A 25,464-nucleotide genomic window follows, 5' to 3' on the forward strand; every position below is an offset into this window, starting at 1 on the left:
GCAGAAATGCCTGAGACGTTGGGCTGCTGCCATTATGACGCTGGTCAAGTCAGCTAGGGCCCAGGGCGCTCCTGGGGATGGTTTCCTCAGGGCGCCCAGATCCGCCTTTCCGAGCGCCCTGGGGTCCCTCTGAGCCAGCCCTCTGTCGCCTTCCGGGAGAGAAGGGACCCCACTGCCCTCCGCTCTGCTGCCCCTGCTCCGTGACCACCCCTTCCCCCCGGACAAGGCTTGCCCGGCCGCACATCTGCAGGCCCCGGGCTGCCCGTGGTCATCTCCCTGCCACCCCGACTGTGGGCAAGACGACATGACGGGGCGTGACGTTTGAATGGTGCCAGCCCCGGCCCTACGTCGGTTCCGATTCCAGCGGTTGCCCCCGTGCACCTGCCACCCCTCTGGCTCAGCGAGGCGGTGACGTTGGGCGTGTGAGGCTGGCCACCCCAGCCGGGAGGAAAGCCGGTGCGGAGAGGCTTTGGGGGACTGTCGTCTTCCCCAAGAGGGATCCCGAGAGGCCGGGGAGCCCTCACGTCTGACTTCCGCCGCCCCCTCTTCTCTTCAGCGGGATGCGTTCAGATTCCCCACAATCCCCCCCACCCCAGCCCCCACCAGCCTCCTCACCGCCGCTCCTACCGTCGCCGGCGGGGGGTGGGGGGAGACAGATTTTTTACAGATTTGCTAATGGTAATGAAAAATATTCTGATATAGCATTAAGGATTTTGCTCCTGAAATGTGTTTAATGTAAATATGCTGTCAGAGACCCTTCAAGTAATTGACACAAGCAGATGATTAGCAGTGTTCTCAACGGTGTTTTTGCATAATCTTACATTTTGACAGAACTCCTCAGCAGCATTTTATTGTCAGTGCTCCGCAATCAGTAAGGACTTTCTTCCCCGGCAACATTTACTTTGTCATCATAAATCCTGTAAGTGGTCATTTAACGGGTTCCGCGAGCGTGGAGCGGTATCATTACCCACGTATTTGGGGACACGTCTTTGTACCCAGAGACCCTTCTGAAAAGTCAGTGTCTCCCCTTTCTCCGGGCGGGTGGCGCCGGGGCGATCGCCGGGGGGTCGGGCCCCCGTGGTTGGGGTCAGCGTGCCCGAGGCCTGGCCCGGCCCGAGTGCGGCCCCGCCGCGCAGCCCCCGGACGCCGTCCTCGGGGAAGTCGGTGGGCACCTACCATCCCAGCTGGGCTTTTATTTATTTATTTATTATTTTCCCCCTCGTGTTGAATTCAGTTTATCTCTGGTGATGTTAAATAAAAAAATTGGTGTTCAATTATAATCATATCTAACTGCCCCAAATTAAACTGCCCTGATCCATAAGCATTCATAACTGCGTACGGTTAAGTCACGTTAATAGTCAATATAATAAACCTTCACCTTTATTGAAGCTGCTCTTGTTTCTACAGCGAGTCTTTAATCCATCTCGATAGATTTCTGGGGCCCAGCACGTATGGATCGGGCCGCTGACAAGGGTTAGAGGAGCTTGTAGAACATTCACTTGGAGCGCGGAGAAGCCCGCGTGCATCAGGGGAGGGAGTCGATCGGCTTCAGTGGAATCGATGAGGGCTCGTGGGATCCCTCTCAGGCTCGGAGCGCGCTCGCCGTCTTTGGAGAGAGTTCGCGCCCGCACCCGCGCACACAAGCAGACACGTGCACACTCACACGCGCTGTCATACATGCACACACAAGCAGACACATGCACACTCACACGCGCTGTCATACATGCACACACAAGCAGACATGGATAAAACACTCATACACACTCTGTCATACATGCACATACATGCACACACGTATACACACTCCGTCATGCATGCACACACAAGCAGACCTTTCCCACATGCTCTGTCATACATGCACACATACGCAGACATGTATACACACTCATACACACTGTGTCATACATGCACACACATGCACACACAAGCAGACATGTATACACACTCTGTCATGCATGCACACGCATGCACACACATATACACGCTCTGTCGTGCATGCTCACACAAGCATACCCGTGCACACACTTTCCCACATGCTGTCATGCATGCACACACACCGCTCTCTCACACACATGCACACACATGTCTCTCTCACACACACACTCTTTCTCCTCTCACACATACACACACACACACACCCTTTCTCTCACATACACACATGATGCTCTCATACACACACGCACACTCTCTCACATGCTCTTACATGCACACACGCTCTCTCATGCATGCACACATGCTCGCACACACATTTTCTCATGCACACACTCTCACACTTGTACGCCCCCCACGCACACCCTCTCACACACACACTGTCATACACACACGCATAGACACACACACGCTCCTCCGTCTTAGAGCCATTTATCTCTGAATGTCAAATTGCAATAATTAACCATTATTGATCTTAAATTCAATTAACTTCATTAACACAGGTCATGATGAGGGTGCTTGTAAGGGAAAGGCATTTGACAAGTGTCTGTGCCCGTGTGACGTGCCGTGTTGGCGGCAGTGACTCCACGCTGTTCGGACCGTCCCCTCGGGGAGGCAGCGGGATGAAGGGCCGCCCTGAGACCGGGCTCCCCTCCTTGCAGAGCAGAGCGGCTGTCGCAGACCTGCCCCTACTCTGTGGGCTCGGTGTGGGTGACACGCAGGGACCCCCAGGCTTCGCTTGCCCCAAGAGCAGCCCTCCCGTGGGTATTTCCTGATGCAAAACCTGCTTTCCCTCCTGACCAAGGAGACCTGGGCCCCACGCAGGGACCCACAAGCGGCTCTGGGCACCCCCACTGTGCGGCGTGTGCGCCTTTACCCACGGAGTGTGTTTTGTGACATTTAAGGTAGGGCATGTGTCACCCCGTCGGACCCAGGATGTGCGCCACCCTTTCCAAGCTCGCGGGCCCCTTCCTTCTGTGTCTTGGCGCACAGCAGCCCGTTGCCGTGTGTATTCGGGGAGATGGAGAGGGGAAGGGCCTGGTCCCGGCCGCCAGCCCTAGTCCTGTGTCCCGCACATCGTGGAGTCGTGAGGGCTGCCTTCATCCCCTGATCTCTGTCTCCCAGCCTCAGTCTCCCCCCGCCCCGGGTTCAGTGCACCCGTGACGTGGGCTCGCCCTGCCGTGGACTGCTGTACGGCTCGGCGGAGGTCAGCACAGGACGGTGCCTCCGTGGGTGCTGCGGGCCTGCGAGGCGCGGCTGCAGGGCGAGGGGGTCCCGTGGCTTGGCCGGTGCTCCTGGGGTTTTCAGTCTTTATAGAAATGCCGCTCGGCCCTGCCGGTCTCGGTCTCGAGGAAACAAGACAAAACAAACAGAAAAGAGTGAGCCTGAAGTTCGCCTTCTTTTCATTTGAAAGCGATTCAACGAGCTTCATTGGGCACCCAGGAGTGCGCCAGGCTGGGTACCCGGGCCGCGAGGGGTCTCCTGGGGGGGGCCCGGGGGCCCTGAGGGCTTGTGGGCACACACGGGGTCAGTCTGGGCTGGAGGGGACAGCTGGCAGCCTGGGGGATGGGCATCGGCTAGTCACCAGAGCACAGGCCCAAAGGGAGCTTCCCCGGGGAGACAGGAAGCACCGGGGCAGCCGGCCATGCTCAGGTCACACAGGCCCCTGAGTGCCACCTGGGGAGGGCCGTCACCCAGGAGGCCACAGGGAGCGCCGCTCGGCTCTGTTCCCCCCATGCCAAGAAAGGTGCCCCCTGAACCTGTCTTGGGAAATGCCTCTGATCGGGTTGCAGGCCTTTTGCAGAGGGGCGGGGCGTTTCATGGCAGGGTTTTAGGAGCAGGATTTCGGGGGCCCTCAAATGCATCAGGGAATGGCAGGGAAGCAAGCATCAGCCAAGGGACGTGTGCCCTGATTGGTCCTGAGGGCCCTTCCTCATCCCCCCAAAGTCTGGGGTTTCCTGAGCACCTGTTCTCCACTCAAAACCCTAAGACCCTAGAACTGTCTGTTGGCCCCAGGAAGGGGTAATAAGCCACAACGTGTCCTCTCTGCACCAGGCAGCTGTCTCGTTCAGCTCTGACAACAGGGCAGGGGATGCCCCTGCCTTTCCCCACCTGCCACACAAACCTCAGGGGCTCAGGACAGTCGGTGACACGATAGCAGGGCCCCAGTCTGGGAGGAGTGAGGGGACGGGGCCAAACTGGAGAGGAAAGGGCAAGCCCAGGACCCACAGGTTCCCACGGGTGAGCACAGGGCCCCACGTGTGGGTGCAGGCGCAGGCCCATGGGTGCTTTGGGTGTCCTGGGGAGATGCCAGGGAGATACCAGGTAGCCCAGCAGCCTTCGAGGCAGGAGAAAAGTGGCTCCCCGCTCGTCCTTCCACCAAAGTCCACGGTTTCCACACAGTTTACCCATTTATCTTTCTTTCCACGATCAGCCGTGACTGGGTGACATCTTTACCCAGAATGCAGATGGGCGGGGGAAACAAAGGCAGGGGCATCTAGAGTCCTGAGGCCTGCACCCCTGCATCCCGCCCCCACCCGCCCTAGCTCGGGGACCCGCCGTCCTACACCTGCCGTCCCGAGTCGGTGCTCTGAGAAGGGGCTTTGCCCGCTACACAGCCTGACACACAGGAGGTGCTTCAGATACTAAAACTAAATGTTTTTTATATGTGTTAAAATTTCTGGGCAGCCCCGGTGGCTCAGCGGTTTAGTGCCCGCCTTCAGCTCAGGGCATGACCCCAGGGTCCTGGGATCGAGTCCCACATCGGGCTCCCTGCATGGAGCCGCTTCTCCCTCTGCCTGTGTCTCTGCCTCTCTCTCTCTATCTCCTGTGAATAAATAAATAAAATCTTTTTAAAAAAATTTTAAAAATTTTTTTTTTTAAATTTCACAATACGTTCACGAGCGTGCACTTGTGAACATTGCAAACCAGGCGTCAGAGCCCTCCTTTGTGCCCCTCCTCGCCGCCCTCCCCAGCAGCGCTGTCCCCTCCTGCACCCCGAGAACAGCGTCCCCACCAGGCGAGACCCTTTCCCGGGGTGCCCACCGCACACCTGTCACACTCCCTACTCACACAGAGAAAACATTTCCCCGTTCCCCATTCCACAGGACGCCTTAGGGATCTTCCTACATCACGCTGTATAGAAATGTCTCATTCTTTCTAAAGTAAACTTTTAATTCCATTAACATAAAAAGGCAAAGACAAAGTATACAGGTTGGTGAGTTTTCCCGAGGTGGACACAGCCAGGTAACCCGGGCCCGGGTCCGAGGCAGGGCGTTTCCATCACCCGGTGCCTGCACCCACTCCCTCCCTCCCCGTGGGACACCACAGATCCCATTGCGACCCCGCAGATGGGTTTTGCCCAAGTTTGACTTTTATGTAAATGGATCCAGGGAGTGCATGACCTTTTGCGGATGGCGTCTGTCCTTGAATGTTCTGTTTGTAAGAGTCTTCCGGTTGTTGTGGATAATGGTTGGTCCACCTTCACCTCCGTGTACCGTTCTGCTGTGTGGATGGGCCATGCTACGTTGTCCACTCGCCGTTGATGGACATTTGGGTGGTTTTGAGGGTTTTTTGCGATCCTGTGCCAAAGGATATTATGGTCCGGGTCTGCTGGCGGGCTGCGCGTGCGTTCCTGCGGGGTAGGTCTCGATGAGGAGAGGTGCCGTGTCCCGGAGAGGTGCACCTGTACCCTAGTAGGGCCGCAGCGTTTCGGCGGGGGTGCCCCGGTGTACACGGTTGCGGCTGCGAACAGCACCCCTGCTGTTCCAGAGCTGCTCTGGCATTTCTCTCTTAACTCTTGTAAATTGCTGCATGTTGTTTCATGGTATAGGTGGCCCACTTTTTGGTGGGTTAGACGGTTTTTAGAGTTTTTTTTTTTTTTTTGCACATATGTGCGTATTTCTATAGTATGAATTTCTAGCTGGGTCAAAGAATATACGTGCTTTCAAATGTGATATACGCTGCTGAGTTAGCTTCCATAAAATGATTATGTGATGCACTAATCAGCTGGTGAGAGTGTTGTTTTATGTTTCTTTCTTTTTTCTTCTCTTTCCTGTCTCTGTGGGTCTGTCTCTCTCTTTGAAGGATGGTGAGGTATTAGGGGTTCTTTTTTTACTATGTTATTTTTATTTATTTCTTATTATAAATTTGTTTTTTTATTGGTGTTCAATTTGCCCTATTGGTATATAGAATAACACCCAGTGCTCATCCCGGCAAGTGCCCACCTCAGTGCCTGTCACCGAGTCACCCCCACCCCCCGCCCTCCTCCCCTTCCACCACCCCTAGTTCCTTTCCCAGAGTTAGGAGTCTTTCATGTTCTGTCTCTATTAGGGGTTTTTGAATCTAGAACAGGAAGCACCTAAGTTAGGTTTTACAAAAGTCAGCATAAATCAGCGAGACCGGATATTTGAAGGGAAACATGTAATGTGATGCCAGCCCAGCCAATAGGCACTGTTTATATGTCGGTTTAGGGAAACCTATCTTAATAAATACGAGTGAAGTTGAAATCAGTGGGTATTTGTATATGTCAGTCAAAATTATAAATCATTTGAAGCTTTGTTTCTTTAAACAAATCTGTTTAGGGAGCTGACCTATCTCTCCTGGATATGACCTGTCCATATAAATGTTGGTCACGTGTGTGTTAGTAAAACTTGGTGTGTGCTCAGTGTGTGCTATGTGGGTATTGTCTGAGTGCTGGCTGAGTGTTGGGTGATTCTGGGTGAGTACTGGGTGAATGCTGGTTGAGTGCTGAGTATGTGCAGAATGAGTGCTGAGGGCTGGGTTTATGCAGGGTGAGTGCTGGGTAAGTGCTAGCTGAATGCCAGGTGCTAGCTGAGCACTGCATGAGTGCTGAGTGAGTGCTGGCTGAATGATGGGTTTGTGCAGGGTGAGTACTGTCTGAGTGCTGACTCCTGGCTGAGTGCTGGGTGAATGCTGGTTGAGTGCTGAGTATGTGCAGAGCGAGTGCTATTTCAGTGCTGAGTGCTCAGTGAGTGCTGAGTATTGGGCGAGAACTGCCTGAGTACTGGGTGTGTGTTTTCTGAGTTCTGACTGAATGCTATCTGAATGCTGAGCCAGTGCTATCTTTTTTTTTTAATATGTATATTTTTTATTGGAGTTTGATTTGCCAACATATAGTATAACACCCATTATTCATCCCATCAAAAGCCCCCCTCAGTGCCTGTCACCCAGTCACCCTTTCCCTATCTGAGTGCTGTGTGAATACTGTCTGAGTGCTACGCTAGTATTATTAAGTGCTGGCTGAGTGCTGGGTAAGTGCTGGCTGAGTACTGGTTGAGTGTAGGGTGAGTGCTTGGTGAGTCCTGAGTGCCAGGTGAGTGCTATCTGCGTGTTAGTGGGGTGCTGGCTGAGTGCTAGCTTAATGTTGAGTGTATATGCTGGCTGAGTAGTGCCTGAATGTTGGCTGAATGCTGCCTGAGTGTTGGGTGAGTGCTATCTGAATACTAGGTGAGTGCTGGTTGAATGCTAGCAAGTACTGTTTAAGTGCTGACTGAGTGCTAGGTAAGTGCTGGCTGAGTACTATCTGAGTGTTGGTGAGTGCTGGTTGAGTGAGTGCTGAGTGAGTGCTGGCTGAATGCTAGGTGAGTGCTATATGAATGCTTACTGAGTGCTGGCTGAGTTCTAGGCGAGTGCTGTCCGGATGCTGGCTGAGTGCTGAGTGCTAGCTGAGTGCTGGCTGAGCTCTAGGTGAGTGCTGTCCCGATGTTGGCTGAGTGCTGGCTGAGTGCTAGCTGAGTGCTGGCTGAATGCTAGGTGAGTGCTATATGAATGCTTCCTGAGTGCTGGTTGAGCTCTAGGTGAGTGCTATCCAGATGCTAACTGAGTGCTGGCTGAATGCTAGGTGAGTGCTATATGAATGCTTACTGAGTGCTGGTTGAGCTCTAGGTGAGTGCTGTCCGGATGCTGGCTGAGTGCTGGCTGAGCTCCAGGTGAGTGCTGGCTGGTTCACAGGCAGTGCTGCAGGCCTCAGGGAGGCTACCATGCCCGTACCTATGCAGGGAGGGAAGGGTTGAGCTTCTCTATGGTCCCTGGGAGCCTTCTCCCAGTTTTCTCTGTGGTCATAAGCTAAGCACCCTTGTTGGAATCTCCTGAGAAATACTGTGGCCTCGACTCTGTGGAGTGTGTCTGTTTTGTGAGCTGGGAGGAAGGAGACGTGAAGAGATGTGGGAGAGGCCGGAGGGCCCGCGGGGCCACTCTACCCTGCATCTGAGAGTGTGGAGGGAGATGGCGGGAACTTCTGCCACTTGGCCGGTGGCAGTTCTTGGGCTAAGCAGCTCCTGCCTGAGAGGCTGTGGACTTGACCGGGGGTTTGTAAGAGTGTTGACTCTCTGGGCTGGGTGAAGGGTGCGCGGGTGAGGAGTGCCGAGCCCCTGCTCTGTAGTGTATGTGGAGAGAGGTTTATGCCCGTGGTTAGCCACTGTCAAAGCTACGTGGGATAAGTACCAGAAGAGACTCGGTACAAGCAATTATGCTAATAGTCATTCCTTGTATTTCTCTAAGAGTCAGAGTTTAGAGATGACTTTTCCACCCGTGGTGTCATCACTGAGGTTAAAGAGCTCGCTTGCAGAGGGACAGGTGAGAAGAGGTTTCCTGGGGAAGGTGGAACCAGCAAGGTCTTGGAGGAGGATATGAGGAGACAGAGCATGGTGCTCAAAGTGAAAGAGACTTCTAGACCAAGGGGGTCAAAGGAACATCGTCAGGGAGGGGTGGCTTGTGTGTCCAAGGACAGGTGGGCAGTGGGAGATAAACTTGGAAGGTACAATGGAGCTTGGTTATGTGGGGCTTTGAATCTGAAGGAAGTTTATGAGGGTGTATGGCCCTCTAATGCCCTTGTGATCTATGTTACCAGGGTCATCTTGACCACATAAAAGTAAAACTTGTGACTCTGACTTATTTATTTTGATGACTTCTTACTCTTAAACTAAAACATCTAGAGTGTGTATTTATATCATATATATGTTGGATGAAGGAATGAGGTTTTGGATGGATGGAGGGATGGAGGGATGGATGGATAGGTGGATGGATGGATGGATGGATGGATGGATGGATGGATGGATGAATGGATGGATAGATGGGTGGATGGATCAATGGATGGATGGATGGATGGGTGGGTGGGTGGATGGATGAGTGGATGGATGGATGGATAGATAGATGGATGGATGGGTGGGTGGGTGGATGGATGGATAGGTGGATGGATGGATAGATGGGTGGATGGATCAATGGATGGATGGATGGATGGGTGGGTGGGTGGATGGATGAGTGGATGGATGGATGGATAGATAGATGGATGGATGGGTGGGTGGGTGGATGGATGGATAGGTGGATGGATGGATAGATGGGTGGATGGATCAATGGATGGATGGATGGATGGGTGGGTGGGTGGATGGATGAGTGGATGGATGGATGGATAGATAGATGGATGGATGGGTGGGTGGGTGGATGGATGGATAGGTGGATGGATGAGTGGATAGATAGGTGGATGGATGGATGGATGGATGGATGGATGGATGGATAGATATAGATGGGTGGATGGATGAGTGGATAGATAGGTGGATGGATGAGTGGTTGGATGATGGATGGGAGGATGGATGGATGGATAGATGGATGAGTGGTTGGATGGATGGTGGGTAGATGGATAGATGAATGGATAGATGGATGGGTAGATGGATGGATGGATGAGTGGATGGATGGATGGATGGATGGATGGTTGGATGGATGAGTGGTTGGATGGATGGTAGGTAGATGGATAGATGTATGGATAGATGGATGGGTGGATGGGTGGATGAGTGGATGGATGACGGAAGGATGGATGCGTGGATGGATGGATGAGTGGGTAGATGGGTGAGTAGATGGATTGGTGGATAGATCAGTTGCATGAATCAGTTGCCTCCTCTTCCACGTAAGTCTTCATTCCTGTTTCATGGAAGCCATCCATTTACATCCTCCCTGGATATAGCTCTTTTGGCGTCATGGAGAAGAGCCAATAAGGCCTAGCAAGAATTTGAGTTGTACGTCCGTAGCACACTTTGAAGAGGCCCCTCGTAAGGACTACCCCAGATTTCCTCAATCTGTTGCCCTCTTCTCAACTGTGGCCCCCCAGGTTTTGAGATCACTGAGTGCACAGATAGTCAAGGGCTCTCCTTAGCTTAGTAGCTGCCTCGTTGGAAACCACAGGCTACCCATGAGGATCGCTCTGTCCAGCCTCCAGGAGATCCAGGCTCTAGAGCTGAGGGTGTGTAGGGCCTGATTCTTCTTGCCGTTAGCAAAATTGACCATTGCTCACGTGTGCCCTGTGAGAGGTCTGAGCATGTGCCTTGCCCCTAATAATTCACCGAAACCCTATTTGTTGCTGTCTGAAATTGCACCAAGGAGAGAGGATTTTTGTTTGGGTGAAGTGTGCTTGAAACCGGGGGGCGGGGGGACTCCGGAGATCCCCAAACTGAGTATTTATTTACTTTTTTATTGTCTGAGGTAATTGCTTTGAATCTGACTGTGTCTTCGATATATTTACGTTTCCTTGCAGCAGGGCGGCTGCCCAGACCGTAGCAGAGCGCATCCCCCAGAAGCAGTGAGGGGAGCATGATCCTGGAGCCGAGGGAGCTCTTGGGGAGCCTCCTGGCTTCCTGGCTTCCTCTTTGACCCCCCTCTTCCACGGGGAGGGCCTCGGGAAGGGGAGGGATGTTGTTCAGAAGGGCCACTGAGATGGCCGAAGGCTCTTTGGTTTGCAAGGAGAATCCACAGAGAAGCTTCAGAAGTGCCTTCTTGCCCTCGGGCGGGAGCTCCACCTTTGGCTTCTGGAAGCTTCCCTGCCACCTCTGCAGGCATAGGCCTTGGTCTGGGTGCTCCATCTTCGGAAGACGCTGGGGTCTCCAGCAGCTGCGAGGTGTCCCCGGGACTGGCTGTCACTGGCCTCCTAAAGACTCGGCAGCAGCCTGTTATGGCCTGAACAACCGCCGGCCACTCTGGCTCTGCTGGAGGGTGACGTTGCCGTCTTCACGCCGACTTCATCCGCCAATCAGCTAATGCCATGCTTTTCTTGGCATGAAAGCATCGCAGCTTTATTAGCACAGTGATACCCAACTGAACAAGCGTTCATCTTGCACATTACATCAAATTAACTTGTACAAAATTAATATTCCTGACCTCGCTCGTGGGAAGAACAATCAATCTAGGGGAGGTTGTCATCCCAACGCGGCTAGCCTTCTGGAGAACTCCTGACCACTATAGCTTCAGCCACCATGTCCTTTCGCCGGAGCCTAGCCGTGCCCTCCTGGTTCCTCGGGCCCAGTTTTGGCCGTGTGTGGGGTTATCCTGGCTCCTGCGAAGCCCCAGTGCCCAACGGGGAAGCCCCTGGTTTCTCCCCCGGGCCATCCACGAATGCCATCTCTCCCTGTCCCCAGGGCCTGCGACCTCTGTCACTGCAGATGGCTTGGGTGGGTGGTGCTAGGTGTCCAGGTGGGCGGATGGAGAGACCGCATGTTCTCTGCTGGGTCCTGACCTCCCAGGTACCAAGCGGTGCATACCCCTCCCGAGAACCAATCTGTCCCCGTGGTCTACTCCATACCCCGACAGAGGCCCACAGCTCAGTCTGAGCCCCTTGGTGTTGCCCAGCGCTTCGGCTAAGCTTGCCCGGACTCCCGTCCCTCACTTCCTCCTGCCATCGCCTCCTCTCTGCGCCCAAAAAGCGAGCCCCCAGCAGTGCTGCTCCTTTGAGCCCCCTCCCCATCAGCAGCCAGCAGGATGCGTTCTGAGTTTTCCCTTCTCGGAAGCCCTGAGTTTTGGGGTCTGATTGCTGCCTAGAGGCTGAAAGTGGACCCAGGACCCGGGCCTGAGTCCCCTGCCTGTCGCCACCCCCCGCCCTCCAGGCTCCCAGCAGCACATTTTAACAGGGTCTCAGAACCTCCGGGGATAACTCTGGGCCCCAGATCAAGTCGCACAGTCGGGGCAGTTGCTGCAGACCTGGCTACCCTCGCGGGAGAGAGACCTGGGCAGGAATAACCCCGAGGGCACAGTGCACGGGCACTCTGTGGGATTCCTTTGTGGAGCGAAGTGCTCCGGTAAAGTGGGGCAGTCCCCCTGGATTTCCTAGGTGTGTTTAGAACACAGTGAGGTTTTGGTGAGGTTTTCTGGGGCTGTCAAGCTCTGTCCCCATAAAGAGGAAGGCGAGTCAGGGCAGAGGCTGCCCTGGAGGGGGCTGGGCGCAGCCTGGGTGGGGGGGAGGCTGGGGGCTGCAGCCTGGGTGCCCGAGGCGGCCCTCCCTGCGGGCGCTGAGTGAGGGCATCTGGTCTAACCCCACCCCCACGGGATCGGGGAGCCTGGGAACCTGGAGGCAGGTGGAAGCGGGCGGAGCTGTGGGGTGGGCCAGGCTTGGCGCAGCCCCTGTCTGCTAACCTCCTCGGAAGTCCTGAGGATGCCCAGGCCTGGGGGGAGGGTGTGCGGGGTCAGAGGTACTAGTTCTGGGCCTGTTGATCTGATGTCTCTTCCTTCTCCGCCTCCTTCCCTTGCTCTTTGTTTCTCTCCCTACCTGTCCTCCCTCCCCCCTGGCTTTCTTGCTAACCTGTAGCCCACAAGGTGGCCAGAAGGAGGAGGAGCCGAGCCTGGGCCACGCGGGGAGCTGGTACCCAGCCCCCCAGGGCCCTGTTCCCCAGAAAGGCAGCCTGCAGACCTGGGGTGTGGGAGACCCCCAGCCAGGAAGCCTGCATTTGCCAGAGCGGGAGGCCTTCCCGTGCCCGGGAAGGATTGGAGCTTCGGCGCCCGAAGCCAGGCTCGTGGCCCCAGGCATCCCACGTGGCAGGAGCCCAGGCCCAGGGCCTCGCCGTCTGTGACGGGCTCACTGCGCAGCAGGCCCTCTGCCTGGTGTAGGCCAGCACCCTGGCGGACGGTCTCCCGGGGGGCGCCGCGGAGGGGGGCTCCCAGGTGCTGGGGAGGGGCTCCCAGGTGTCCCCTGTCACTCCTGGGAGTCTGCTTAGTCGTGGGCCCAGGGGTGGGGGGCCGGGGGCTCCCGAGGCGACCAGGATACCCCACGTTTGATCCGCGTGCTTCCGCGTCTGAGCATGTCCTGAGTCAGGGAGAGGACTCGGGGCCTCCCTAGGGGGCGGGGGGTGGGGTTCATTACAGCGGAACTTGGACTCCACGTGTGGAACGGGGACGGGGCCTCGGCTGTGGAGGCAGGTGCACACCGGCCCTGGACGGGGTGGGGGGACTCAGAGCACTGGTTCCGGAGCCGTGGCTGTCCCCGCCCGCTGTCGGGGTTCAGGCTTGCCGCCTGGGCCTGTCTCCCGGGCACCTCCCGGCCCCACGTGTGATCCTGTGTCTGGGGGCCCACAGGGGGGCCCTGCGGTTTGTGGAGGCCCGAGGCTCCGGGGCTGGTCCTCCTGGGGCTTCCAGGCCCGGCAGGACACTGGGTGTCCTCTGCCCCCAACGGCCACCTCGGCTCTGGGCCAGAAGCCACCTCCACGTGATCTGGTCACCAGGGTCAGCTGAGCCTGGAACGTCTTGGTCAGCTCCTCGGCTGGCTACACTGCTCTTAAAAAAAAAAAAAAAATTAAAAAAAAAAAAAATGGGGGCACTTGGGTGGCTCAGTCGGTTGGGCATCTGCCTGCCTTTGACTCAGCTCATGATCCCGGTTCCTGGCAGGTGGCTAAAACAACAACAAGAAACCCTGCATCCTTTGAAAGCCCGAGTGCTGGCGGTGGGGTGGGGGGGGGGAGAGACAGGCCTGAGCCTGCAGCCCCCGGGCCTCTGTCCTCCCCAGGCCGCCCCCCCACCCCCAGGCCCTGTGTGCTCCCCGCCGTCCCTCCTGGCCCCTGGAGTCAGGTCTCCTGCCCATCTGCCCCCCCACCCCCAGGCCCTGTGTGCTCCCCGCCGTCCCTCCTGGCCCCTGGAGTCAGGTCTCCTGCCCATCTCTCCTCCAATGGCCATCACCCCCCTTCCCTGCCCACGTCCCACCCCCACAGGGGCCCCGTCCCTTCCTCTCCCCATGTCCCTGGCTCCTCCGGCTCTGGCTGTCTCTGTCTCTTGGTCTCTCCCCGTATCTCTCTCTGTCTCTGCGTCCCCCAAGCCCCCATCCTAATGGATTCTTCTCTCCTCTCCCCATCGTTCTCCTCCGTCTCTGTGTGTTCCGCACAAGCCCTTGGACTTGGACGGGGCCGACCTCCCCCTGCGCCCGCCGCCCTCGCTTCGTCTGTCCCAGGCCCCAGCTGCCTCGGGGACCCGTGAGGGGATCACGTGCAAAACAGGAGACGCCCCTCTGCTTTGGGGAGGTGAGGGAGCGGGGATCTGAGGAAGCTTTACAGGCAAAACCCCTTCGAAAACAGAGGGCCCACGCGGAGCCTTCAGTGCAGCCCAGGAACCGTGACAATGCGCGGGGCCAGTGTTCCCTGGGGTTGGGTCTGGGAGGCGGGACAGGTGCAGCCGCGCCCCCTCCCTCCCTCCCGCCACCTGCCTGGGCGGCCGGAGAGCTCTGACCCCCGGGTCGCTGCGACTCCTTCACCTCCTCCGCGGGGGGGGGGGGCGGGGGGGGAGACGGGCGACGAAGGCCATTGCCACCTGCCCAGCAATGGAATCCGTTATGCCGCCCCGCGCCGGTTGTAGTTCCATCAAACGTACTCGTTTCTTTTTCACCTGGTGGCTGAGTTCATGACAATAATAAATATTGATGAGGGAGCCGCTGCCCCCAACCCGATTACAAGGTGGCCTGGCTTTTCACTCCTTGGACGCGTCCGCCATCCCCATGGACACGTCCGTCCTCCCCGTGGACACGTGGGGCATCCCCTTGGACACGTCCACCGTGCCCGTGGACACATCCGTCCTCCCCTTGGACACGTTCGCTGTGCCCGTGGACACGTTCATCCTCCCCTTGGACACGTCCATCCTCCCCTCAGACATGTCTGTCCTCCCCATGGACATATCCATCCTCCCCGTGGGCACGTCTGCCATCCCCTTGGACACGTCTGTCCTCCCCGTGGACACGTCCATCCTCCTCTTGAACGCATCTGCCGTCCCCTTGGACACGCCCTACGTCCCCCTGGACACATCCCTCCTCCCCATGGACACGTCCGCCATCCCCTCGGACACGCCCACTGTCCCCACAGCCACCTCTCAGGAGGCATGAGCCCAGGGGACCCTCCTGCAATCAAGTCCCCTCTGCACCTGCACTGACTCCCGTGGGGCGCAGCTGCGGGCTCGGTGTCCCGTCTCACCTGGCGGATCTCCAGCGCCTCCAGCGCAGAAGGGGGCTCGTCGAATCACCTGCCCGGCAGGTGGACCGGGTCACATGCACCGGGTGGGAAGTGGTTCACATGCACATGCGCGCCAGGCACGCCCACTGGTTGCCCTCCCTGCCGCTCGGGGGCTGCTGGGCCGTGGGAGCCTGCGGGGAGCCCTGGGAATTTCGAGGGCCTGTTTCGCAGGGACACGTGGCTCTCCCGAGTCCCCTTCCGCTCTGCGTCCGTGAAATTGTCCCGTTCGTTCACCTGCCTAGATACGCTCTTGGCCTTGAGGTCGGCCAGACGGCCTGTCCTGGTGCTGCGACGCGGGGAGGCAGCAGGGTGTCCCCAGGGTGGCCGCGGCACATCTCGAGCGGCTCGCCTCCGGGAGAGAAACTTCTTCGCTGAGGCCCTTGGGGGGGGATGAGCCAGGAGGCCCCGTGTGTTTGAGCCTTCGCAGCTGTGGGTCTGGTTTGGACGGGAGCCCCCCGCCCCCCGCCCCCCGACCGGGTCCAGCTGCCTCCCCACACGAGCCCGCCGGAGTCTCAGGTCCATTTGTTGGGGGGACAAGAGCCCCGAGGATGACGCCCTCCCGGAGAGCGGTGTTTGGGTGTGCGCACCACCGCTGCAGGGCTTCCCCCCCTCTTCCCAGGGGTGCGGGCTGTCGTCCTGTCTGGCCCAGGGACGTGTCCCCGGGCGGAGGACTCATGCGCAGAGAGAGCCGGTCCGGGAAGGATTTGGAATCAGACCCCAGCACGTTGCCTTGCTCTGGGCCTGGCGGGGGTCTGGGTCTGGGTCCACGCAGATGCTCAGGTCACTCATCCATCCGTCCGTTGGCTGCACAGATGTGTGTTGGGGGGTTCTATGTGGCGGCCGCAGGCTTGCCTTAGGTGCTGGGGGTACGGGCGCTGGCCACACGAAGCCGTCCCCATCCTGAAACGTCTGGCTCCAAGCAGGTGATTCCAGTGCTGGTCCTTGTCCCTGGAAGGGAGAGGGCACCCAGGGCACCCAGGGCACTAGGGGCGCCGAGCCCCCGGACATCGCCCCTCAGGGTGTGAGCGTTGGATGGCTTCTTTGCAGGGGGCACATGGGATGGGGCTGGGGCAGGGGGCTCCCTGATGGGGGGGCGGTGGCTGCGCTGGGACCAGGAGCAGGGGTACATGCTGCCAAGAGGGACCTCCAACTCCTCGGCTTCCACGGGAGACGGGGCCCCTGAGGCTCACCCGGTCCCTGCAGGGCCGTGACGACGTAGAACAGAGGCCCTGCCTTGGAGGGTCCAGAGGGGTCGTACCCCAGGTTAGGGGCAGTGAGGGGCTCACCCAGCCGGTCGCCAGGCACCTCGAGGCTGTGCTGAGTCGCGGTCTGGCCAGGCCCCAGGGAGGGGAGGTCCGCCGCTCACCCAGCCCCCTGACGTCCCACTGTGCCCTGTGACTGACTGCAGCCCCCGTCCCCCAGAGCCTGACCCGCTGTCCGGGACCTCGTCCCTCTAGCCCAACAGGGGATCCTGCTCCTTGGTCCAGGGAGGCAAAGGACTAACCGGTGCCTCGGCAGAGTGTTCACGAGGAGCCCGTGCTCGGGGGAGGGAGTGCGTGTGCCTCAGTTTACCCCTTTCTCAGGAAAGCCATAAAGTGGGGAACGAGACAGAGGGCGACCCGACTGGTCCAGTGCCCTGTGTCGCACAGAGCAGGGCCTAGGCCTGGAAGAAGGATGTGCCCCCTGCTCGGCATCTGGCGGGGGGGGGTGGGGGGCGTGGGCGTCCTCAGCCCCTTCCCTCCACCCCATGTGCTGCGCCCAGGGCTCCTTCCCACCTCCCTCCCCTTGGTTCAGGGTTGAGTGACAAGGGTGGCCCGATGCCCTGGGGGGCCCACCTGTGGTGGGAGGGAGCACCTTTGACCGCGGAGGGGGCACCGACGGGACGACACGCAGACGCGCGAGGCTCCGCCTAGGGGGACAGTCCTCACCGCGGGGCCTGGAAAGGACGCCGAGGTCCGAGCGGACGGCGAGGTCCCTGTCCCCGTGGTGTGCGGCAAGGCCCGGGGTGGCTGCAGGGGTGTGTGTGTGGGGGAAAAGCCACGTCTCCTCCCCGGGACCCGGCGCCTCTCGGCTCCGAATGATCACTTTCCTCGGAGCAGGTTCTGTTCCCACCAGGAGGTTGGCCCTACTTTCCTTTCAGTATTAATTTCCTCTTCAGTCACCGGACTGGCGGCGGCGTTCCGAGCGGATGGGGGGATTTGCAAAGTGTGTTGGAGGGCGTCGGGGGCCCACGCACGCAGGCGGGGAGCCGGTCGGCTGGGTGAGGTGCTGCCCTGCGCCGAGCCTCCCGGGGCGCCCCACGCTCCTGGGCAGCAGGTGGACGGCACGGCCACCGGATGTCCCCACCCCGGCGGGCGGCCTGCACGCCGCAGCGGGCTCTTGCATGTGTGCCGCTGGCCCAGCTGCTCTGGCTGCCCGGCGTCCCCCCAGAGCTGCTTCCGCTGGGCCATTTCTGGGGATCGCTGCCTGTTGCAGACTTGATTCCCTGGGAGCCGTAGTGGGAGCAAAGCGCCCAGAGCGTGGGTCCGTGCTGCAGGCTGTGGCTCAGACGGTCACCTCAGGGGACACGGGCTCTAGGTCTGCCCCTGTCCACGGGGCCAGGCCTTTCCTCCTTGTCAGCTGTAGGGACGGAGGCCGGGGGCTTTCCTCCTCCCTTCTATGAATGGAGGCCCTCAGGTGGAAGGAAGCATTATGCACCTGGGCACCCGGGGCGTCTGTGCGGGCGGCGGCCTGTGTCTGTGCCCCGCGCACCCAGCTCCAGCTCCCCTCCGAGGGGAATGCACACCCGCCCCGGACGCTCTGACCTGCTCGTGCTGTGTGTCCCTGGCTCCGGCGACCGGCCGACCGCGTGTGCCCAGGCCCCAGAGGGTTCTCGTGATGCAGGACTTCCTTTTTTAAATAGTGTTAAAAGATTTTGTTTATTTATTTGAGAGAAAGATGGGGAGAGAGAGAGAAGAGCAAGCACGACTGGGGGGTGGAGAGGGGGAGAAGGAGAGGGAGCAGCAGGGAGCCCCAAGCGGGACTTGATCCCAGGACCTCAGGATCGTACCTGAGCCGAAGGCAGGCATTTGACCAACTGAGCACTCCCCACCCCCACCTCCGGCCCTCTTAGGGATGCAAGACTTTCATGCTAAAACCAGGACACTTCCGGGCAAACCGTGACTCTTGGACAGTCTACACCCCTGGCTGCCCTCCCTCCAGCCCTGCCGGCCCTGCTGGGATTTGGGAACCACGTTCCAGGATGCGCCGCAGGCCGAGGAAGGCTGAGGTCGGGCGAGACGGAGATCCTCTTTCTTTCTTCTCCTCTTACTCCTTTTCCATCCGAGGCATCCGCCTTCCCGTGGCCGACAGAGGAGCCTCCCGCGGCCCTCACGGCGTGTTCGCCTGGCCGGACGGAAAGAGCTTGTTTGCCGTCTCCATGTGTCCTTGCAAAATGCGTGGCCTCAGACGTGAGGTCCACCCCGGGACCTCCTGGGCCGTCCGTCAAGGGCGTTCTGTGGCTCGGACACCAGGCCCTCGCTGGGCTGCTGGAGGCCCAAACGTGTGTGTGTGGCCGGAGCACCGTGCCGTGCTCGCTCCGCTGACCTCAGTGTTGGGGTGTCCCTGTTGTCTCCGCCTAGGATTCCTGGCGCTCAAAGTGGGGATTTAGGAGTGAAATGCAACCACACTTGACCAGCCTGAAGAGCAAGGGGTGGAGATACCTTGTGTGTCTTTCAGGACGTCTTCTTTTCCTTGAGTCATTTCACTGCCTCTTAGTGTGTGTGTGTGTCCTGATGTCAAATTGACGGGAGGCAAAACTTTAAAATTCTGGAAGTACATTCCACAAACAAAGCTCCCTCTTCCTTCCTGAGAGTTTGGGGTATTGCTTTGTTCGAGTCCACGAAGCGTTAGCACTGCAGCACCCTGGGCCGTGCCACGCACCGCACCCCCGGCCTCCTGACGCAGGCATGTTGAGGAGCTGGCTGGAGACCGTCCCCCCCCTCTTGTGCTGCTCACCACAAGGCCTTGGGCCAGGCCGGGTTGTTGACGAGACCAGCCCAACCGGGCATAGTCTGGTGAGGAACACCCTGAGTCCCTGGGTGCAAAGAAATGAAAAAAATAATAATAATAAAAAAAATAATGATAACAAAAGCTATTCCCTTCACACGAGCGTGGTCCTGGGTTTGCGTCTCCGGATGTGCCTGTCCTAGAACCCACGGCGCCCGGCCCTGCCCTCCACCCCGCCCCCCACCCAGGACGGGCACACTGGGTTTATATTCCCAGTTACATTGCTTTCCAGAAAGACAAGATCCCTGTTGGATGCCCATGAAGCTTATGCTGAGTAAATATTGACAAAGTAGTCTAAAGAGCAAACACTTTGACATTTGTAAGGTCCACTGGAAGGTCTTGTATATATTTATACAGCAGGAATGAGCACCGCATACCAATTTTCCTGAACTTGTTCTGACATAATTCTGCATGGAGAGTGTGTGTGCAGGTGGCTGAGAGGGCAGCTGAATATACACACGGAGGACGGGGCCAGGGCTGGGTCAGGGTCTTCTCTCCCATCTGGAACAGACCCGGAAAACTCACTGTGAGCTTTTACGAGACCTGCTCTTCCAGGAGGAAGAAAAAAGAAACAGAAAAAGAAAAAAGAACGAAAGAAACCCCCACAAAACCTTGTTTTTTTTTTTTCTAATTTATTGCAATTGATGTACTTTCTCCTTACTTCGTAAAAATTTTATTGATGTTTTCGTACTTTATGTTTATTAAAGATTGAGCCTCAAAAAATGTAATGAGTAAAAAATGCTTGCTTAATTTAAATTGTGAATCTGTCTGTTAAGAAATGCATTAGGGGTAGGAGAAGCATAAGACATATTAATTGACAGACAGGAACTGCTGTCTCTGAGGTTGATACAAGTAATTTATTACTTTAGAAATGAATGCCACCTCCAGAATGTGCTTCATTAATTTCAAATTTAGTTTTAATTTCAAGCTGTTGCCCCTTGAGAAGAATAAGGTGGCAAATTATGTTTGAAGAGCAGATTTTTTTTTTTTTTTTTTTTGCTCCAAAGAAACACCACATTTTAACTATTTAATTTTACAAATACACGTGCCCGTCTACTTTGCGGCGTTTTCCCTGCGAGTCGAGAAGAGAATGTTCTAGGTGGGCTCGGCACTTAACTAACGCTCTTTTTTCTTTCTTTCTTTCTTTTATTTTTTTTTTTTTTTCTTTTCTCTTCCTTTTGCTTCCCCCTCCCGGTCGCTCCCTTCCCCGCCCGCCCCGCCACCTCGACACCTGCCCGCACGACACCCGCCCCGGCAGCCTACGTGTCCGATGAGCTAAAGGCCGCCGCCCTGGTAGAGGAAGACCTGGACCCCGAGGAGAGCGCGGCAGATGGGGAGCCGTCGGCCAAGTACATGTGCCCCGACAAGGAGCTCGCCAAGGCCTGCCCCAGCTACCAGAACTCCCCGGCGGCCGAGTTCTCCAGCCACGAGATGGACAGCGAGTCGCACATCAGCGAGACCAGCGACCGCATGGCCGACTTCGAGAGCGGCTCCATCAAGAACGAGGAGGAGGCCAAGGAGGCGGCCGCGCCCCTGGAGGACACGACCGTGTCGGACAGCCTGGAGCAGATGAAGGCCGTGTACAACAACTTCCTGTCCAACTCCTACTGGTCCAACCTGCACCTCAACCTGCACCAGCCGTCGTCCGACAAGAACAACGGCAGCAGCAGCAGCAGCAGCAGCAGCAGCAGCAGCTGCGGCAGCGGCAGCTTCGACTGGCACCAGAGCGCCATGGCCAAGACGCTGCAGCACGTGTCGCAGAGCCGCGCGCTGCCCGAGCCCAGCCTCTTCAGCACGGTGCAGCTGTACCGCCAGAGCAGCAAGCTCTACGGCTCCATCTTCACGGGCGCCAGCAAGTTCCGCTGCAAGGACTGCAGCGCCGCCTACGACACGCTGGTGGAGCTGACCGTGCACATGAACGAGACGGGCCACTACCGCGACGACAACCACGAGACGGACAACAACAACCCCAAGCGCTGGTCCAAGCCCCGCAAGCGCTCGCTGCTGGAGATGGAGGGCAAGGAGGACGCCCAGAAGGTGTTGAAGTGCATGTACTGCGGCCACTCGTTCGAGTCCCTCCAGGACCTGAGCGTCCACATGATCAAAACGAAACACTACCAAAAAGTGCCTCTGAAGGAGCCCGTCACCCCCGTCGCAGCCAAAATCATCCCCGCCGCCCGGAAGAAAGCGTCGCTGGAGCTGGAGCTGCCCAGCTCCCCGGATTCCACGGGCGGGACCCCCAAGGCCGCGATGGCGGACGCCAACGACATGCTTCAGAAGAACTCCAACCCCTACATCACGCCAAATAACCGCTACGGCCACCAGAACGGGGCCAGCTACGCGTGGCACTTCGAAGCCCGCAAGTCGCAGATCCTGAAGTGCATGGAGTGCGGCAGCTCCCACGACACCCTGCAGGAGCTCACGGCCCACATGATGGTCACCGGCCACTTCATCAAGGTCACGAACTCGGCCATGAAGAAGGGCAAGCCCATCATGGAGACGCCCGTCACGCCCACCATCACCACCCTGCTGGACGAGAAGGTGCAGTCCGTGCCGCTGGCCGCCACCACCTTCACGTCGCCCGCCAACACCCCCGCGAGCGTCTCCCCGAAGCTGAGCGTGGAGGTCAAGAAGGAGGTCGACAAGGAGAAGGCGGCCCCCGACGACAAGCCCAAGGAGAAGGAGAAGCCCTGCGAGGAAGAGGAGAAGTACGACATCTCTTCCAAGTACCACTATTTGACTGAGAACGACCTGGAGGAGAGCCCCAAGGGCGGGCTGGATATCCTGAAATCCCTGGAAAACACGGTGACGTCGGCCATCAACAAGGCCCAGAACGGCACCCCGAGCTGGGGGGGCTACCCCAGCATCCACGCCGCCTACCAGCTGCCCAACATGATGAAGCTGTCCCTGGGCTCGTCGGGGAAGAGCGCGCCCCTGAAACCCATGTTCGGCACCAGCGAGATCGTGTCGCCCACGAAGAGCCAGACCCTGGTCTCCCCGCCCAGCAGCCAGACCTCGCCCATGCCCAAGACCAACTTCCACGCCATGGAGGAGCTGGTGAAGAAGGTCACGGAGAAAGTCGCCAAAGTGGAGGAGAAGCTGAAGGAGCCGGAGGGCAAGCTGTCCCCGCCCAAGCGGGCCACCCCGTCCCCGTGCGGCAGCGAGGCCAGCGAGCCCATCAAGATGGAGGCGACGGGCGACGGGGGCTTCAAAAGCCAGGAGGGCAGCCCCAGCCCGCCGCGGGACGCGTGCAAGGAGGGGAGCCCCGCGGCCGAGCCGGCGGAGAACGGCAAGGAGCCGGTGAAGCCCACGAGCAGCGGCCTGAGCAGCAGCACGGCCATCATCACCGACCACCCGCCCGAGCAGCCCTTCGTGAACCCCCTGAGCGCCCTCCAGTCGGTCATGAACATTCACCTGGGCAAGGCCGCCAAGCCCTCCCTGCCGGCCCTCGACCCCATGAGCATGCTTTTCAAGATGAGCAACAGCCTGGCCGAGAAGGCGGCCGTGGCCACCCCGCCGCCCCTGCAGTCCAAGAAGGCGGACCACCTCGACCGCTATTTCTACCACGTCAGCAACGACCAGCCCATAGACTTGACGAAAGGGAAGAGTGACAAGGGCTGCTCTCTGGGTTCAGTGCTTTTGTCACCCACGTCCACATCCCCGGCAACCTCCTCATCCACGGTGACAACGGCAAAGACATCTGCCGTCGTATCATTCATGTCAAACTCGCCGCTCCGCGAGAATGCCTTGTCAGATATATCCGATATGCTGAAGAACTTGACAGAGAGCCACACGTCAAAGTCCTCCACTCCTTCCAGCATCTCCGAGAAGTCTGACATTGACGGGGCCACGCTGGAGGAGGCCGAGGAGGCGACGCCCGCGCAGAAGAGGAAGGGCCGCCAGTCAAACTGGAACCCCCAGCACCTGCTGATCCTGCAGGCCCAGTTCGCCGCCAGCCTGCGGCAGACCTCCGAGGGGAAGTACATCATGTCAGACCTGAGCCCCCAGGAGCGCATGCACATCTCCAGGTTCACCGGGCTCTCCATGACCACCATCAGCCACTGGCTGGCCAACGTGAAATACCAGCTTCGAAGGACAGGTGGAACGAAGTTCCTCAAAAACCTGGACACTGGCCACCCCGTGTTCTTTTGTAACGACTGTGCGTCACAAATCAGGACTCCTTCCACGTACATCGGTCACCTCGAGTCCCACCTGGGCTTCCGGCTCCGGGACTTGTCCAAACTGTCCACCGAACAGCTTAATAATCAAATAGCACAAACCAAGTCGCCCTCAGAAAAGTTGGTGACGTCCTCCCCCGAGGAGGACCTGGGGACCTCCTACCAGTGCAAACTTTGCAATCGGACCTTTGCGAGCAAGCACGCCGTTAAACTTCACCTTAGCAAAACACACGGGAAGTCCCCAGAAGACCACCTCCTGTATGTGTCGGAGTTAGAGAAGCAGTAGCATTTGCTTTCGATGGAAGTGACTGGAATTTGCTTTGAGGGAAAACTGTTGCAGGCACCTTAGGGCCCCTCTGTCTTGTTCTTGGCACATGTTCTTATTTTAACTGCAGAGAATCACTCTGGGCTGGACCGTTTTGTATAACTGTACAGTGTTTAATAGAGGTGCATAATCAGCTGTTGTTACTGGTAAACTATGAAGGTTAAAACGCAGTGGTAAGTGTTTGGAACTTTGTGTAAATGGGATTTAGTTGTGAGCATCCCCTCGATGCTTCAAGCTGCATGCATTAACAGACAGTTTAATTAAGCATTTATAACGAAACCGGGCACACTTTTTCCACGCGGCTCGAGTGTGCTGGCATTTCTCACCCTTTCATCTTTAGCCCTCTGAGTACTTTGAAGCACTTTTGCATTAATTTGGTTAAAAAATAAAATAAAATAATAATAATGTATGAAGCTCTGTTTTTTAAACTCCTTACCAGCTTAGTTATAATTAATAATATGAACCTCCATTTATGCAGGTCTGCAGGGGTATAACACGCCTTGAAATTTAAAAGAATATTATTTTCACATTGAAACATAGATGTATATATTGTATAGATTTCAGACTCTCTTATGAAAAATGTGATTGTGGTTTAAATGACCTTTTTTCCTGCATTTATAGCAACAGTGTTTTATGTACCTGCTATGCTCCGGGCATAAGCCGTGCCTATGTATAGTGTATATTTCTTTTTTTTTTTTTTTAATTTCTTTCTTTCTTTTTTTTTTTTCTTAAGGTCTATGGATTTTGTTGTTGTTGTTTTTTTTTTTACATGCAAACATTGTAAATTATACAGAAGATACCACAGATAGCATTTATAAAGTATACAGAAACATTATCTGAAAGCAAAGTATGATTGTTTGTTTTGCTATACAGTACATCTATATCGATAGAGGTTCATGTTTAAATTATACATATTTATTAGCATCATATTATCGTTTGTTTTGACCAGTCTGAATACATGAGGCCAGGAAGTGACATCCATGGCGGGCATCAGAACTATTTTGCACATGATTTTTAAAGGTATTTATTAGAAATCAAAGAACGCTCGAAAGCAACTCAGTGCTCAAAGGGTTAAGTCTATTTGAAAAGAAAAGAGGAGAAGAAGAGAAAAATAAAAAAATTAAAAAATCAAAAAAAAAAAAGAGCAACAGCCACAAAAAAGAAGTTGTACTGTATCTCCTAAGCATTGATAAAGCCTTTAAAATGTTTGTACTGTAATACTTTGCTTAAAAGTCACGAGGCATTCTGTGATACGACCTCTTTCACTTATTTATACGCCCTCTCGGTTGTTATTCCATATTGTAGGATGCCTTTTTATTTCGATTGGTAACTTTCTGTTTTGTTCTTCCTAATTATTCTCCCAAGATCCCACACTGCAGCTTTATCTTTAGGCTTATGAAAGGTAACCCGTGGTTACCGGCTCTCCAAGTGATTTTGTTCCTCTCCATTTTTGGCAGTTAATTTGCAGAAGTAAATGACAGCTGACACCATATGAGAACCTATGTATAAAATATTGGCATGTAAGCTGCACAGACACTGTAACACACTCTGTGCCCTGTTTTGTTGTTGACAATGAACCACCATTATGTGACTCTTCATATAACCCTTTTTTCTACGGCAGCATTAAAATCGTCTTTTTTGCTATAATTTTGTGTTGCGTTCACCATTATGTCTGAAATGTGCTACGACTCACGAGCACATTAAAATTAAATTGTATGCGATC

The 25,464-nt window shown here is 56.5% G+C and overlaps 1 protein-coding gene across 1 annotated transcript in view; it reads left to right on the forward strand.

The window, feature by feature from the left end:
• The window catches only part of TSHZ3 (teashirt zinc finger homeobox 3), a 71,231-nt gene extending 45,843 nt beyond the window's left edge, over nucleotides 1-25,388 (forward strand). The window contains exon 2 of the mRNA XM_025425259.3: nucleotides 20,497-25,388. Coding sequence (XP_025281044.1) covers nucleotides 20,497-23,702 — 3,206 coding nt within the window. The 3' untranslated portion in view covers nucleotides 23,703-25,388. The remainder of the gene's footprint in view (nucleotides 1-20,496) is intronic.
• Nucleotides 25,389-25,464: the final 76 nt, after the last annotated feature.

This window comes from Canis lupus, chromosome 1, assembly GCF_003254725.2.
Source record: "Canis lupus dingo isolate Sandy chromosome 1, ASM325472v2, whole genome shotgun sequence".
Taxonomy (NCBI): Eukaryota; Metazoa; Chordata; class Mammalia; order Carnivora; family Canidae; genus Canis; species Canis lupus.